General features: G+C 33.8%; 1 protein-coding gene across 2 annotated transcripts in view; it reads right to left on the bottom strand.

Annotated features, from left to right (window-relative positions):
• Nucleotides 1–701: 701 nt before the first annotated feature.
• Nucleotides 702–18,771, bottom strand: part of LOC6031344 — a 98,317-nt gene continuing 80,247 nt past the window's right edge. For both annotated transcript variants that reach the window (XM_038258506.1, XM_038258505.1), the window contains 2 exons: nt 9,049–9,473; nt 702–2,094 (listed from right to left, as the gene is read on the bottom strand). In XM_038258506.1, coding sequence (XP_038114434.1) covers nt 1,898–2,094; nt 9,049–9,473 — 622 coding nt within the window. In that variant the 3' untranslated portion in view covers nt 702–1,897. The remainder of the gene's footprint in view (nt 2,095–9,048; nt 9,474–18,771) is intronic.

The following is an 18,771-nucleotide window of genomic DNA, read 5'->3' as shown; positions in this document are numbered from 1 at the left end:
AATAAAAATAAGTTAAGAAAAAAAAAAACAACACCCAGTCACCGAACAAGTGCCGTACCTGTTTCACAAAACTCAACGATTTTAAAAATTGATTGATTTATCTTGTCGCACGTCGATTTTCAATCACATTTAGTTAAGAACGCCATTAGGCTGGTACCAAATTTCAAGTTTTTAAAGTTTTTGTCTCTCCCTTTCAATGTTGGCCCGAAAAATCAGAAAACTTCAAAATTTTAATGGAAATTTAAATGCTGAAATCAATTTAAAATGCATTTTTTGGTAAAATTTTTGTTTTCGTCAAATCATACATTTTTTAAAACTATTAATTGCAAATAGCTGATTCAGAACAAGTATAAATTGCATTTTAAAACATTTTTCCCAGGCAAATGTTGAAAGTATGGCTTGTTATTTCAATATTTATATATATTTATATTTATATTATTACTCCCTGAAATGTTGCCACTTTCATATGAAATTTAGTTCTGAACTGACCGTGCTATCTTGACACACCCTGCAAGTGCGACAATCCAAATATGTTTGTTTATTGAAGGTCAACAATTAAAACGCGTTTTTCTTAGAACGTTAATACGACACGAAAAAAAAAACTTTCAGCGTTCTTCACTGAATTTCAACAGTCAACTTACCCTGAGTCATCCCTGCAAACCATATTTTCTTTCGGATTTCCAGAATAAAAACACCGTTTCTGCAGCTGAAAGTTCATTTCAACGAAGGTTGGGTTTCAACACTCAGTCGGGTGACTCGCGAAACGTAAAGAGTAACAAACTTTGGGTGTGTTTTGTTTTCCAACCAAGGGATTTTATTACGTGAAAACTCTATCCTCCCTCTGTACTCTCTCTCTCTCCGTCTCCCCAGCGCGGCGTGCGTGCGAGATCACGGGTCGCAGTCGTCTCACAGTTCTCTGTTGTGCGTTTGTGCGATCGCGCACGACCGCGACCACGTGTTGGCATAACGATGTTTTGTAGTTTGAACTTAGGGATAACGTTGTTTGATTTGTGAAAAGTAAACGCTCGCGACTTTGTTCTTCTTTCTGCAACTTTTAGGCGTTGTTTTTGTTGTTTTCATGATGTGCAAAGTAACACCGTCTGGTTTAATAATGTTTATTGTGGATTTTGAACGATCAGTGTGATAAATATTTATTTTTTTTACTTTTTCTTTGAAATTTCATTTAAGGATATATAGAATGTGTTTTTTTTTGTTTGATCCTAGCACTAAAACTTTTTTACCTCTGAACCGTAATTTATAGCATTTGGCATTGTGATGTTTATATTTAACTACTAATAGCCATCTTACACTTATTCCTTTAAATAGAGCCCCGATCATAAGAGATTGTTCTCTCCTATGCAATAAAATGTCTGATATTTCGATTATTCGCAATGGTAGCCGTAATTTGAGTAATTCTGAACAACATTTAAACAAGAAGATATCTGTATTCGAATTTGATTAAGTATGTTATGCTTGAGTAATTAATGATTAAATTTCATTTTATTTCGACAATGTAATGTTTTTATTCCATTCCCAATTATCTCTTTTTTGTTTGAGTCATATGCTCTAACGAAAATACGGAGAAATATTTTAGCTATTCAATCTTTCACAATAATAATGATATTGATAAATTCAAGTTCCAGTTTTCAGTTCCGATTGATCCGTTTGGTCGGTAGCCGTTGGTTGCCAAGTGTCCCGTTCTAGTCGCCTGGGGCCATCTGGGGTGAGGTTCAGCTTCTAGCCGTCCTGCCGATTGTCTCTCCTCCACCTCCTCCGTGACGATTTTGCACAGTTTGCTACTTAACATGTTGTGTTTATTTTCCTTATCTAGACATCTAGTAAAATCGGGTCGCAATGTCGGTTGTCCGGGTGTGCGGTGCTGGGGTCGTGTTCCGTCCTAGGCCGAGGCCTCCACTTTGGGCCGGGAGCCGGCAAGTTGGCCGTACTTTCGCAACAGACAGCCCTTCTGGTCGCTTTTGCAGTCGACGTCCTGCTCCTGCTTCTCGTGGTGTTCATCAGTGTCGTTGTCCTCCTGCTGGCTACCCACGCTGCGTTTTCGCTTTGAAACCATGAATCGCTTTTGGGGAGTGAAACCTGGGAAGAAAGGGGAATTAATGTAACAAGAACTACGGAAATAATGCTTAAAACGTTAAGGGGTCAATCTAAACTTCTAGGCCGTTTTCTTAGGCCGTTGCAAATATTTTTCATAATTTATGGTTCGAAAAATCAGGCGGCGAAAATTTGTTTTTTCATAAAACTGAAAAATTTCAATGAAAATGTGTTCGTCGTCGGTGTGTTTTTCGTTTTTCGTCTTTCCATCAGTGGAAAATCAAGATATAAAAAAAATCCTTAAGATGTACCGTCCTCTTGACCGAATTGGTTTAAATTTAAATTGGTATCAGTAAACATTGACAATTTCATGTTTAATTGACAAGCTTTTAGGCCGTTGCAAATATTTTTCAAAGTTTATATCTCCACCACCCCCCCTACTTCTTCAAAATCGGACCGAAAGGGGGGGGGGAATATTTGAAGGTGATGTCACGATTTTTTTTCGTTCAAAATTTTTGAGGAAATAGCCTAAGATGTTCCAAAAGACTGACGAAAAATGCAGGATGGTATGTCTCTCCTAAAAAAATACAAAAATCATTTACTAAATCTGTGTTTTTGAAAAGTGGTCTAAACGTCTAAATTTAAAAAAAAACCGATAGTGGGAATAGATTTGCCAGACAATTTTACATAGAAGTCTACATATTGACCATTGTCCTTTGTCCAATCCTTGCAAAGTTACAGCGGTTTTAAAAATAAAAATGTTGAAAAAACAGCTTTTTTGGTGGTTTTTGGCAATTCTTATAAGACAGACTTGATTTTTCATTCTCGAAAATATATTTACCGGAAAGTTCTTCCAATTTTCCATAAGTTATTTTTCATTCACTGAGAATAACCTCGACAATTTTAAAAACTAAAAAAACAATTAAATTTAAGAAAAATGAGTAGGGCGTCCGATTTTCCCGGGTTTTGAATTTCCCGGGAAACGGGAAAAATATTTTTCAAATCCCGGGAATTCCCGGGATCCCGGTAATTTTTTTAAACAGTCATAAAATCAATGTTTTAATCCGTTGCAAAGTAACCGCCGACCTTACAAGTCGCATTATCAACGCCAGTCCGCAGTTTGTGTGCGCGTCGCCGCTTTTTTTAAAATGTGCACCGTAGACAAAAACAGTGTGGTTCTGGATTTTTGTCAACTCCAAACTCAACTAGGCCCGAAGCTAGTAAAAAAATTCCTCGCAGACCTTCAAGTAAACCAAGAAAACTTGCGAGCATTGCAATTATGCAATAGAAGAAGAATAGTCGTGTTGCAGTTCGCCGACTCAGCAGTGGCCTCGTCCATCATCGACAAACCTCTGGTATATCAGGGTTGCAAAATCCCGATTTACCTGGACAACAACGCTACGGAAGTTCGTGTGCTTGACCTACCTCTAGGCATAAGCAATGACGACGTAGTAAAAGTGATGAGTAAATACGGCGAAATTTTGACCATCACCAACGACCGCTGGATTAACTTCTTCCCAGGGATCCCAAATGGAGTTCGGACCCTGCGGATGTTGCTGAAACAGCCAACGCCGAAATCAATCACTGTAAACAATGCTGCTGCAACAGTGACGATTATAGGCAAAAATCGCTTTGCAAACTCAAAGCAAAGAACAAAAAATGTGCGGATTCAACTAAAAAGGTGAACCAAAAAAGCAGTACACCACCGATTGAACCTGAGCCAAGTAGCAGCAGCAGCAGTAAAAGCAACAACAGTAAACCAGAACAAAATGCAATGGAAACAAGTGAAATTGACGAAGAAGACAAAGATGGATTCGAGACAGTGCTTTCTAAGCACACTCGCAAAACCCGGAAGCGCCTACAAGCATATTTGGACGCGGATGACGAATTGACAACAAAACGAAGAGAGATGGCTGAAGAAGAAACAACAGATGAAGAAGACGAAGATGTCATAAAAGCAAAATATTATAGGAATAAGTGTTATGAGATAACTGTTAAATCCCTGGAGGAAGAGGACGAAGATAAAATTGAAGATCTTGATAATTTAAAATCAAAATTTTCCGCTATATATTTGAAACATAGACAGAAATATTTAGAAAAAAGGCATGGTAACAATTATTGAAATATAGCCAGACAAGTGATTTAAAACTCTGTAACCTTTCCTCTTCCACTATCCACCTTGAAGAGATGAATGCACAATGGTGTAAAGTCTCTATAATAAAACAAAAAAAAAAATGTTTTTATTAATTTTGTTACGTTTTTCAAGCTTACAATCGTAAAATTAGCTCAATACTGTTAATTGGTGATAATCTTCACTTCAATCTGAACAAGAACAGCAGTTTTTAGTTAGTTTAAAAAATAATTTAAAAAAGTTTTTTGTTTTTTTGGATTTTAAATGCATCATAATTTTTAGTACAATGTGATTCAAATTATTTCATATTAATAATCATAAAATTCTAAATATATTCTAAATATATTTCCTTAATTTTTTTAATGAAATGACTGCAAAAGATAAAAAAATCAGTTAAACTGTAAAAAAAACAAGAAACGAAAACAAATAAAACGAAATCACCCAACGTAAAATTTTAAAAAAGTTTAGAATTTCATGTATTACATAAAACATATTATACAAACTATCTTTATGTCACTACCGCCAACTGGGGGAAATCGAGACTGCAGTCTGCATAGGTACAGGATATTTTAGAGCAATAAATTTAATCACTGGAGTACTAATTGTTTTGTTAATTAAAAAAAAATCAGAACATTATGCTGTCTCAATTCGTTACTTTTGTCCTAATTTGCTTCAGATGCCGATGTTTGATGAAAAATAATTAAATATTATTATTTTTCAAGTTTAAAATCATCAGTAAATGTAAACATTTGAAAAATAAATAAAATGTAATGAAACATATTTAAAGCGCTAGGTATTTTGCGGATCACTAAACTATTTTTTTTAAAATAATTTTCCCTTATAAGCCATGTAAATGTTGATATATGCTGAATACAAATTTGCTAATGAGTAGGGTTAGTGAAATTTCACGATTTCGCGGACAGCGTGAAATCCGCGAAATTTGTCTTTTTCCGCGAAATTCCGTGACATTTTATGTTTGCGTGAAAATACAACGATTTTTCTCAAAATATTGTATCAAACTCAAATAGGTATAACAATAATCGTAAAAACTACTGTAGAATCAAGCGAGTGAATAACCTTGTTCAATTACTAATATAGGGTTAGTGAATTTGACGATTTATGTTCGCCGACGGTATAAAACTCTTGAAATTTATCAATTTTCTCAATTTTTTTTTTCAAATAGCATTATAATAAATATTTCAACAATAAAGACTATTTCAGTAAATTTTATTAGTTTCCGATTGAAAAGCTTGATTTGAACCATTTGAAGAATTGTTCAGGTTTTTCAGTATTTTAGAAACTAACTAAATTAATTAAAATACTACTGTTTTACTTGAAAGGTAAAACTTCAAAAGAAATTAAAATAAATCAGCTTTGTTTTATTCAAAATGAAATAAAGAGTATTTTTTATCTTTGAACCTTTAAAAAAAATTCTGATTCCCGTTAAAATAATTTTAACGATATTTGATTATTTATTAGGGTGGATGATTCTCTAGAAAGTTAAAAATAGCACCTTTTTTGTTTTCTGTTCTAATTTTGAATTAAAATTTCTATTTCGTTATCAATTATATTATTTTTACCTATTGATTTTAAATTAAGCTTTTGAAAAAGGAGATGAAAACCTTAATAAATATTTTGAATTGACTAATTGTCGCGGAAAATTGAAACTATTTTACTCATTTTGGCTGGACAAGATTGTTAAATCTGATATGATAGATATGAAATTCAATGAAATGAAACCTGATAAAACAGAAGCAAATCAGCGAAAACTTTTTAGCTTTATAAGTCGAATATTAAAAAAACGCAGTTCAACAAATGATAATACGCATGCTTACATTTAGTTTCAAAATGTAAATAGAGCCAATCCATTAACCAGATGGAAACTTTTTTGAAAATAAGGAGATTTTTTGTTGTGTCAAGTCAAGTAAAATTTAGTTAGGATTTTTTTAAGTTTATTGAAGAATAGTATTTAATGAAGCTAAAAAGTAGTTTTTGTGATTTAAACATAACATTTTCAGAGTTACTTTAACATTTTTCACGTTCCGTGAAATTTGCGTGAAATTTGGTGTTTTGAAATTGAGGTCCCCGTGAAATTTTCTATTTTCGAGCGTGAAAAATCACTAAGCCTACTAATGAGCAATTCTCTGAGATTTCGGTCATTAGATTTTTTTTGTATTTTTTAATCCGGCTGAAACTTTTTTGGTGCCTTCGGTATGCCCAAAGAAGCCATTTTGTATCATTAGTTTGTCCATATAATTTTCCATACAAATTTGGCGGCTGTCCATACAAAAATGGTGTATGAAAATTTAAAAATCTGTATCTTTTGAAGTAATTTTTTGATCGATTTGGTGTCTTCGGGAAAGTTGTAGGTATTGATAAGGACTACACTGAAAAAATGATACACGGTAAAAAAAATTGGTGATTTATAATTTAACTTTTTCACTAAAGCACTTCTTGATTGGAAATTTGATTTTACATCGAAAAATGAAGTTGAAAAATTTTTGCGACCAATATTACGATTTTATAAAAAAATTAGTGTTGATTCGAAAATTCAAAGATTTTTTGCACAACCTGGAAATTTCTGAAAAGTTGGCATTCTATGTCCCCTAAAACATATAAAAAAAATAAAAAAATAAAAATAGTGTTTTTTTGCAAATCAAGTTTTAGTGACAAAAAGTGATATTAAAAATTACCAATTTTTTTTACCGTTTATCATTTTTGTTTCAGTGTAGTACTTATCCATACCTACAACTTTGCCCAAGACACCAAATCGATCAAAAAATTCCTTCAAAAGATACAGATTTTTTAATTTACATATATCATTTTTGTATGGACAACTGCCAAATTTGTATGGAAAATTAATAACAAACAAACTAATGATGCAAAATGGCTTCTTTGGGAATACCGAAGGCACCAAAAAGTTTCAGCCGGATTAAAAAAACACAAAAATTAAAATTAAAAAAAAAACCCGATTTAATCCCACCAGGGGTGAGATAGAGCCTTTCTTACTAAAGAATATAACTTCTCTCAATTCACAACATCGACTTGATACAAAAAATCTAATGATGAAAGCAAGGTATTATTAATGATGTGTTTTCTAAAAAAAATTTAAAACACAATTTTCACCTATCGAATATTTTTAATCGTACAAATTCTTAGCTTCCAATGCGCAAGTGACGACACACACCGCGGTTTTGGTTTTCTAGTTTTGGTACGAGCCCAAAAACCGAACAAAGCAGGCGCAAAGCAAAACCGAGTTAACCGCACAGTGGGAAGCTTGCCATTCAGCGTCTACGAAAGTGAGAGAGTCGAAGATAGATATTTTTACAACCGCACCACTACACACTCAATCGCAATACCTTAGGTAGATAGCCATTGGCGTCGCGAGCATTGAAAACTTTGAAAACGATATAAAGCTTAGAAGCTTCGAAAGCTCCTATTGGAATCCAATGAACTCTGTTTAATAAAACGACACGACAAATGAAGCCTACTTAAAGGCGATTTTAGGAGCACAAGGGAAACAAATTGATTGTACCCGGATGAATGTCCTATGTCAAAAAAGTTTTTGCATTAACATTGGACAGTTATGCAAAAACTGACAGAGCAAAAGAAACCGAAAAGCTACGATATCTTACATGTTGAAGGAAACATCGGTAGACAAGCTACTACGAACGAGTATAAGTCGAGCCGAAACATATGCGCCAGCATTCTCGCGGCAGTATTCGAAGCTCAACTTGACAACTTGTCGACTTGGCGACGAAGCGTCGATGCAGTGTGATTTTTTAGCGATTTTTCGGTTTAAAATTCATGCTGAATCGACATATTTACGAAGCTGGAAATGACGTCCTGGCTTAAAGTAAAACCTATACCTTTCTTTAGTAAGAAAGGCAAAAAGATCGATTTCGTAGAGAACTGGTCTAATGCTTTAAAATTGTTATCGATTACTAAGTATTCAACTGTTCATCTATTTTCACAACCAAATCTGAATTTCTAGAACAAATTTTTTTTTTCAATTTCGGGAATTCCCGGGACAAAATATCAAAAATCAAGGAAATCCGGGAATTCCCGGTTTAGGGAAAATCCCGGGATTTTTGTCCCGGGAATTCCCGGGATGGACGCACTAAAAATGAGTTTTTCTGAGTGTTGTTTAATTACTTAATTTTTCGTACGATATCTTGGCAACTATTGCAACGGTTTTCCATGTTAAAAATAAAAATATTTGAAAATTTGCCGATCTTTCCAAGAAAAATGTTTTGAATGTTTAAAATCAACAACTATATTTGCAATATCTGTGTTTTGTGACCTTCGGGATTGAGGGAGTAGTTTTTAACATTTTAAAATATTTTTTGTAAAGAGACCGGAAAATTTTACAATATTTTTATTTTTTAACATTTAAATTCAAACCGCTAGTTGCCAAGATATCGTCAGTTGAAAAATGAAGTCTTATTTAAAACATTTAGAATCACTTAGAAAAACCTTTTTTCCTGTTTTACCATTTATAAGGGTTTTCATATCAAAACTTCATTAATCATAATTTCGTCAGTTTGAATCTCGGCGTGGATGGGACTTCAGGTGTAAAACGAGGTTTGGATTGCCTCACCGTTTCAAGCCTTCGCACACATAGTTTCGAGTAGGAATTCCGCAATAGAGAACGCCAAGGTAATGCTGCCGAGCGAAATTTCTGATTTTTTTATTTGAAAAATCAAAATCAAATCTTTGTCTTAGCAGTTTCTATTAGATTTGGGAGCGTTTGGTTTTGTTTTGTATTGATTGCATAAATTATCATTACAAAAGATTGTCAGTAATTGCTTTTTTCGCTGAGCAACAATATAAAGTTAACAATCTAGATCCCCCTAACCCAAACTCACCAATCTTGGACGGCTTTCCAATGCCGTAGCCCCCGTTCAATCGTCCCGCTCCGACGTCCATCGGGAAGCCCATGTAGTCTACGCCGGGTTCGGTCCACGAGTTCATCCACTGGCCGTCACCGCCGTCGTCGTCGCCATTCCCGAGGTCACCATACGGGGACAGCAGGGGTCCTCCGCCGCCGCCAAGACTGTTCCGTTCGGCCAGCAGTTGGGCCAGGGCCAACGAGAGGGGAATGTCCTGGGTGGCCTGGTTCGCCATCGCCATCGAAGAACTCGGTGAGTAGGGCAGCACGTCGTTGGGACCGTACTCGGACAGGGGACCTCCGGCGGCGGCCGAGTACGGATCGCGGGAGTCCAGGATAGCGAGCAGCGAGAGGGCGTCGGCCGCCGACAGTTTTCCCGGGCTACGCTTCAACCGGGATGCGCTGGAAAACGGGATGAGGGGGAGGAAAACGAAAGAGTTAAATAGTGGCAAACAGCAGTTGATGGATTAAACCGGTCACATGCCAACAGTCATCAGTAGTAGTGGGTGTGCAACCTGAGGTGGTTGAGCAAGAGTGATGGGCGGTGTAATTAACACTGCTTTTTATTCGGATCCTTTGGGATTCATTGTTCTAGCACGTGGTTTAAACTGTCTGCTCTAGGATACTGATTTGTTCACCGTAATTTTTAATTAACTTTTAAGTTTTTCACGACCAAATATTTCAAATCTGCTCAACGAAAATCAGCCTGAATTGAAAAATTTATTCACATCAACTAGATAAAAAATAAAGAATTGTGCTACATAATTTGAGTCCCAATAAAGGACACAACAAATTTACATTTTAATTAGATTGACCATCCCAATATCAGGGTGGCCACTCAAGTCGGGAAATCGGGAAAGTCGGGAAAAAGTCGTGAATTCGCCAAAATCCGCAAAAAATCGGGAAAAAGTCGGGAATTTGTGATTTTGTGTCAAAAAGTCGGGAAAAGTCGGGAATTCTGAGCATACTTGTTTGAAAATTATTTTTCAACTTTTGAACAATTTTAAAATTGAAGTCACTCATTTCTGCTTAAGTAACTTTCTTTAAATTTAAGGTTCTTTTGACAATTTCAATATATTTGAGTATTGAAAAGCTGTTTAAGACATTCAAAATCTTAATGAATATTGGGGTCATTGACACAGATTTTCATAATATTTTTCTATGAATCAAATGATCGCTATTTTTTTTTGTTCATTAAACAAGAGGTAAAGACAATGAAAAACTAATATAAAAATAAATCCTAATAGATTCTATATAATTTTGTCACATAAATTGAATATTTGAAAACAGATTCCAAATTGAATGTGGCAATGTTTTTTTTATAAATATTATTAATTGTTTAACTAAATTCATTAAGTAATTTAAAATATGTTTTTTTTCCAAATGTTACCCTTGAACTTTTTTTTGTGAGTATGGGTAAATTACATACCATAAATAAAGCTTTATTTTCAGTTTTCGGAAAACTTAATTATCGCATAAAATCCAAAATTGAAAAAAAAAATTACGTTTTTAAAACATAAAGAAAATTTTGAAATTGCAAAAAAAATCAAGGAAATTTTGAGTTTTTTGCAATAAAATTGTTTAAAAAAATAGTCTCATCAAACATTTTGCTTAAAAAAAGTGGGAAAGCATAAAATCATATCAAACTGAATTTTAATTGAAAAAACAAACAGTTAAATACTGACCTTTAGCATTGATTAGAAAATTCAATATCAAAAATTACAAAATTAAAAAGGGAATTTGGCAAAAACATTTTGTTATGTTATAGGCAGTGCGTGGCCGAATGGTAACGCTGTCCGCTTTGTAAGCGGGTGATTCTGGGTTCGATTCCCGTCTGCTGCAACCTTCCATCGGATGAGGAAGTAAAATGTCGGTCCCGGCCTTGGTTGTTAGGCCGTTAAGTCATTCCAGGTGTAGGAGTTGTCTCCATGCCATAAGTACAAACAACACACCAAACCAAGCCTACTCCGGTGGAATCGCTGGCGGCGGTTGGACTCGCAATCCAAAGGTCGTCAGTTCAAACACTGGGGTGGAAGGTTCCTTGGAGTAAAAAGAGGTTTGGGTGCTCTCCCCATTCAAGCCTTCGGACTCCTAGGTTCGAGCAGAAACTTGCAATAGAGACCACAAAAGACCCGGGGGTCGTTAATGTGGATGGTTTGATTTTTTTTTTATTTTGTTATGAATTAATTGACATTTTTCTAAATCCTTTAAATGAATAATAACAGCAATTATGTTTGAATCCTTCTTTGATTTAAAATGATGATGAAGTTTAAAAAAAATAGGATCGAGATTTTAAGTTCAGTTATCTTTAACTTTTTGTCATTTCCAGTTGAAACGAAGTATCAAAAACTATACGTTTGCCAATTTGAAAAATATCATGGAAGTTTTAAGTATTGTTGAACTTTCGATTATTTTTTCAATGACTAATTGTTTGTGTTTCTACTCTGAATCATAATAATGAAATTCAATTTTTGAAGTTTTTTATTTGTTGTTTAATTTCTGTAATTACAAAAAATGCCTATATTTGGATTTTTTTTTTAATTCATTGAGATTTTTTTTTCGGTGGTTAATATTGACTTTTTTATAGAAAGTTTTTTGTTTGAAATCATGATTTAGATAACAAATGCCTATTATTTGAGCATTCTGGAAAAGTCTGGAAAAAAGTCGGGAATTTGAAAATGGAATTTGAGTGGTCACCCTGCAATATTAATACCGGCCTAGCATCCCCGCCCACACTAAATTTACCGATATTTCCCTGTGTAGGAACACCAAGGAAGGACACAACACTAACCCCCGCGAGTGAGTCACTCTCCGCGGCGGGAGGTCAGGTGCAACTTCCAGGGCACTTGGCACTTTTTCTTCTCGGGTGGCCACAGCAGCAACGCTAAGAGCACTTACCTCCAACAAAGAAAACTTGGAAAAGACCCCCATTTATAGAAGCGCGACTTGCAGCAGTCCTCCTCTAATATCAGATTACAAATTTACTGTCCTTCCACCCGGTACTGCGCGCTGGTCGCTGGATCCAGGAGCGAAGATAAACCACGTACCTGATCCGGCGAGATAATGCAGTTGGATTACGTTTCCCCACCCGTAATCATAAACATTCGCTTTGGTTTCGATGTCACTGAAGGTTGATTTGTTTTGCCAAGCGAACCCTTGCCAGACGGGATGAGCTAGTAAAATTGCAAATTGACTTTTATTAGTTGGTTTGTCTGTGGGACTTTTTAAACCAGTTTGACAACTTGACCATTGAGTTGATGGCATTGACCAAGGGGCAGAGGTGTAAACTCTGAAAACAAACGGTCAAATATATTTTTGGGGGTTGTTCCGGTGAGCGTATAAATGAGCCCAAAACTCAAATTAAAAAAAAAAGCCCACTGCCATAATCCAATCGCCCGTGATCAGACAGCTCCTAAATAGGGTGATAAAGACACTTTTCGAGCACCAATCTGTAGCTGTATCGGATACACGTGTTTCACTCCTGTCGAGGTCATCAATCAAATAATTTTGCGCGATAATGATTTTTCCTTGCAATGAATATTGATAGCTGTTGAAGGGCGATATGACGTGCTACTTGGAAGGTATCGATTTTTGCGCCAAGTATAGGGCTTTTATCTTTTATTATTAATTTAATTTGCCCAGCCCCGTTAATGGAAACCCACTTCACGCCGGGGTGTGTGCCTGCCAGGTGTCACGAACACGGTGTGAATTTGGGACACGGTAATGACATGCTTCTGAAATGTTTCTTTGATTGTTTTATGGCTTATGGAGCGAGATTGAGTGCAACAGGTTGTTTTCACTCGCGCAGGTTGCCGTTGTCCATTCCTTTTGTCCATTTATTTAAACAAAGCTTAGTACCGTCATCTGGGGCAAAACGGGACACATGGGACAAATTGAGACAACTGTTTTAGCCTGCACAATATCTGGATATGTTTTATTTGTTTCGGATAGAATAGTGGCAAAACAACAAAAAATGTGCATCGTTCTGTCTCTTTTCAGACTGTAGTCCCTAGAGCGTCCAATTTCCCGTCCCGGGAAAAAATTCCCGGAAAAAAATCACGGATTTCCCGGAAAAAAATATTTCCCGTTTCCCGGGAAATTTGTAAATTTCCCGGGAATTCCCGAAATACAAGCAGAAGTATACATTTTCCTACCTTTTTGGCACCAATGTTTTGAAATTTTGCAAAAAAAATAATAATTGGAGATATGATTTTTTTATTTCCATCTACTGTTCATATTAACTAATCAGCTTGTCTGTAAATTTCATGTCAAGGTTTAATTCAGATAATATTTATTTCTGAAGCATTCACCACTAGGAATACTGTTTGCTTATATGTTGGACAACAAAACTTACGCTGTTATGGAATGAATATAAACTATTTTATTTTTGACAACCTTTTTTTAATGTTTTTTTTGTAATATCATTTGAAAATAAGATATTTACATCTTCCGGCCAAGATCAACAGATTGAAGTTATAAATTTATGAAGCACGTGAGCTACCAAGGGCTTAAGAGGGTTATATATGAAAAAATATTGTTGAATTTCAACCACTTTTAAAGGCTCAAAATTATTTTAATCTAATTGATTTATTAGGCTGAACCATATAACTAAAGTCATATCATAAAACCATTAAAAAACAATTTCGTATCAAATTTTCAAGTTAAAAAATTGTGTTTCAAGTTAAAAAGCGCTAGAAATTAGATTTTTAAGGTAAATTCAATGATTATTTATTTATTCACAAGTTGAATTTTTTGGTTTTTTTTTTAATTTTAACTTTATGGTCCTTGAGACAAATTTAAAAGCAATTTTATGGTTGTGGAGCATAGATTTTCACTGTCCAAACACTTTGATTTAAAAAAATCCTTCTCAACAAAAATACTAATAATATTTTCTTTCATTTGGGTCGATTTGAAAGATTTCAAAATTAACCATTAAAGTTGCTGTTCTATACAATTTCGTTGCAAAAGATTAATCAGAAACAGGATTAGAATAATTTCCGCTAAATTTCAAATTTCAAATTTGTTGAAAATTTCCCGTTTCCCGGGAATTTTGTAACCCCGGGAAATTGGACGCTCTAGTAGTACGGTACTAAAGTTTTGGATATTTCTTTTTCTACAATAGAGCAATTCTCTACCAAAACCGGAAATGGATTTTATTTGTATTTTTTTCTTTTACTCAAACTTTGTGAGGGCCTTCCCTATGACCTAAGAAGCTTTTTTGTGTCATTGGTTCACCCATATAAATCTCCATACAATTTCGGCAGCTGTCCATACAAAAATGGTACGTACATATTCAAACAGCTGTAACTTTTGAGTGAATTTTCTGATCAATTTGGTGTCTTCGGCAAAGTTGTAGGTATTGTTGAGGACTATTGAGAAAAAATAGGTACACGGAAAAAATTGTGGACTTTTTAATCAACCTTTTTTCACAAATGCTCAATTTCTCAAAATACGTATTTTTTGATTTTCGAGATTTTTTGATATGTTTTAGGGGACAAAAACCCGCAACTTTTAAGCCATAGAGAAACATGGTCAAAAAATCTGCCGCCGAGTCGGGAAAGTCGGGAAAAAGTCGGGAATTCGTCAAAATCCGCCAAAAATCGGGAAAAAGTCGGGAATTCGTCAAAATCCGTCAAAAATCGAAAAAAAGTCGGGAATTTATGATTTTATCCCGAGCATGGGTAAATAACAAGGGAAATGCGTAATAATACCTTTCTCTGGTATCAATACCAAATTTTGGTATTCTTGGACCCTTTAAAATTTGTCTTAAGGATTATGCAAGAGCAAAATGTGGTATCATACCAATTTAAGGTATTGTTTTGATATTGCAAAATTGCAGAATTTGTCAATGATCGAACACCACATTTTGGTATTCTTTTGGTATTACAGTATTTTATCAAATTCCTCTGCAACTATGGAAAAATTTTGACCAATTTTGACAAAATAATTAATTTTGCGCTATAATGATGTCTCAAAGCGAATGCTTTCATTCAAAACCGGAAATTTCAAACTAGATTTTAAAAATTTTTATATACCCCTTACAGAAATGACTTGAAATTGTGGAAAATTTTCTAAGTCAGGATGGCATATTTTGGTATTATTTTGGTATTACAGTGTTTTATCAAATTCCTCTGAAACTATGGGAAAATTTTGACCAATTTTGACAAAATAATTAATTTTGCGCTAAAATGATGTCTCAAAGCGAATGCTTTCATTCAAAACCGGAAATTTCAAACTTGATTTTAAACATTTTTGATATACCCCTTACAGAAATGTCTTGAAATTGTGGAAAATTTTCTAAGTCAGGATGGCACATTTTGGTATTATTTTGGTATTTAAGTGTTTTATCAAATTCCTCTGAAACTATGGGAAAATTTTGACCAATTTTGACAAAATAATTAATTTTGCGCTAAAATGATGTCTCAAAGCGAATGCTTTCATTCAAAACCGGAAATTTCAAACTTGATTTTAAACATTTTTGATATACCCCCTATAGAAATGACTTGAAATTGTGGAAAATTTTCTAAGTCAGGATGGCATATTTTGGTATTATTTTGGTATTACAGTGTTTTATCAAATTCCTCTGAAACTATGGGAAAATTTTGACCAATTTTGACAAAATAATTAATTTTGCGCTAAAATGATGTCTCAAAGCGAATGCTTTCATTCAAAACCGGAAATTTCAAATTTGATTTTAAACATTTTTGATATACCCCCTACAGAAATGACTTGAAATTGTGGAAAATTTTCTAAGTCAGGATGGCACATTTTGGTATTACTTGAATATTGAAAGGTTTCATCAATTTTCTCTGTAACTATGGGAAATTTGTTAAAAAAATTTTACGAGTTAAATAATTTTGCGCTAAAATGACTTGAAACCCAAAAATGTTAACGATGATTTTAAAAATTAATGTGATATACCCACTAATATTTTTTTCAAAAACGTTGAAATATCTCTAAGTCGGGATAACCAAATACTTTGAAAAACGAGTCAATCGACAGATTAATGAATTTTGGTGAATATCAATTCAGTTTCATTTTAATAATACTTATTTTTCAATCTTGTTATTTTTCAGAAGCTTCAAGAACTTCAAGCACAGGCCGTTCATCAATGACAAATGCATTCGGTGTGGTGAAGAATATCACTAATAACAACATGGAATCATCAGGTGAGTAGATTTGGCTGTTTCATATGAATAATTTTTTTCACTAACTGCAACTGCTGCACTAAAAATGGTATGAAAATACCAAATTTTGGTATTACTTGTTCAAATACCAGCGACCATAATGTCTTAGTTGCCCAGTAATAGATGGTAAAATACCATGAAATCATACCAAAATCATGTATGTGAAAGACCACAGAAATACAAAATATGATTTTCCAAGGGCGGGAATACCTCAAAATAAAACCATGGCAATACCAAGTTTTGGTATTCAAGCAATGTTCAAAAATCCAGAAGACCTCAGCTTGGTATTGAAATGGTTTTATTTTGAGGTATTATTTTACCCTTGGAATAACATGGTTTGGTATTGTTGTGCCCTTACACATACAAGATTTTGGTATGATTTCATGGTATTTTACCATCTATTACTGGGCAACCAAGGGCACATTTTGGTCGCTGTTATTTGCCCAAGTAATACCAAAATTTGGTATTCCCGTGTTATTTACCCCTGCTCGGGATGTCAAAAAGTCGGGAAAAGTCGTGAATTCTGAGCTTTTTTAACTCTTGAATAAATTTTGTGATATTTTGTACAATTTACAATTTGTTTTAGTAACTTACTTTAAATTTAAGGTTATTTTCACTATTTCAATATATTTGAGTATGGAAAAGCTGTTTAAGACCTTTAAAATCTTTATGAATATTGGAGTCTTTGACACAGATTTTCATAATATTTTTTTATGAATCAAATGATTGCTATTAATTTTTGTTCACAAAACAAGAGATATAGTTGATGAAAAACTAATATAAAAATAGAGCGTAATGGCCAGCTTAGAATTATGATTCTATTCCATTTTGTCACATAATTGAATATTTGAAACAGGATTCGAACTTGCGGTTTGGCAATAGTTTTTTTTGGGTAAATATTTGTAATTGTTTAACTAAATTCATTAAGTAATTGATTTTTTTTTTCCAAATGTTGCCCTTGAACTTTTTTTGTCAGTATGGGTAAATTACCTACCATAGATAAAGCTTGATTTTCAGTTTGCGGAAAACTTAGATATAAAATAAAATCCAAAATTGAAAAAGATTTTTACGTTTTGAAAACATAAAGAAAATATTGAAATTGCAAAAAAAATAATCAAAGAAATTTTGAGTTCTTGCATAATTATTTAAAAAAATTGTCTCTTCAAACAGTCGCTTAAAATAAGTTAATATTGACTTTTCTTATAGAAAGTTTTTTGTTTAAAATCATTCTTTAGATATGAAATGCATATTATTTAAGCATTCTGAAAAAGTCTGGAAAAAAGTCGGGAAAAAGTCGGGAATTTGAAAATGGAATTTGAGTGGTCATCCTGTAAATAGTGATTTTTGGGAAAAATCGAAATTTTATGCAAAAACAAATTTGACGTATTTTTTTTTTTATTCAAAATTTAATTTGCAATCGAAAAGTACTTTTTTGATAAAGGGCTCTGTTTTCAAGATATAGGGGAACTATGCCCTTTCTCAGCCTATTTCTATTATCGGCCTATCAGCACTTTGATCATGAATTACAGCTTTTATAAAGTGTTTTTGACAATTCTGAAGTAATAAATAGCTCAAATAAAAGTGAGCAAGCAACTCTCCATTGTTGATACATCTGAAAATGTTGATTTAATAGCGGAAAATGGCAAAAGTGATGAGAATGGGTCGAACGGCTTAATGTGATTAAAATGGGTATATTTCCCCTAGCCACCGAAAGTTTAATTTTAGCGAAATATCTGCAGTTTTTCAATTTGAGACCATGAGTGACCATTTCTAGAAATATTTTTTTTAAGGTTCAGAAAATTTGCTATAAAATTGTCTAAGAGACATTGCAGATTGGACCTCTGGTTGCTGAGATACAGCGGCTTAAAGAAAAAGAAACATGAAATTTGAAGTTTTCTAAGTCTCACCCAAACAACTCACCATTTTCTAATGTCGATATCTCAGAAACTAATTGTCCGATTTTCATTGTTAAAACATGAAACATTTGTGAAATTTTCCGATCTTTTCGAGGAAAAATATTTTGTAAATTTTTAAATCAAGACTAACAAGGGCGTAATATTGAATATTACGAGAAAACTTTAAATTTCATGTTTCTTTTTCTTCAAGCCGCTGTATCTCAGCAACCAGAGGTCCAATCTTCAATGTCTCTTACACAATTTTATATCAAATTTTCTGAACTTTTCAAAAAAATGTTTTTTTTTGACTGGTCACTCATGGTCACTATTTTTAAAAATCGAAAAACTGCAAATATTTCGCTAAAATCAAACTTTCGGTGTCTATATTTTGAAAACAGAGCCCTTTATCAAAAAATATGTAGAGTACTTTTCGATTGCAAAATAAATTTTCGATAATAAATTACAACAAATTTGTTTTTGCACAAAATTTCGATTTTTTTTCCAAAAATCACTATTTTTTCAAAAATTCTTAACTCGGCGGCAGATTTTGACCATGTTTCTCTATGGCTCAAAAGTTGCGGATTTTGTCCCCTAAAACATATCAAAAAATCTCGAAAA

Source organism: Culex quinquefasciatus, chromosome 2 (genome assembly GCF_015732765.1).
Source record: "Culex quinquefasciatus strain JHB chromosome 2, VPISU_Cqui_1.0_pri_paternal, whole genome shotgun sequence".
NCBI lineage: Eukaryota > Metazoa > Arthropoda > Insecta > Diptera > Culicidae > Culex > Culex quinquefasciatus.
This window is presented reverse-complemented; position numbering and strand designations above follow the sequence as displayed.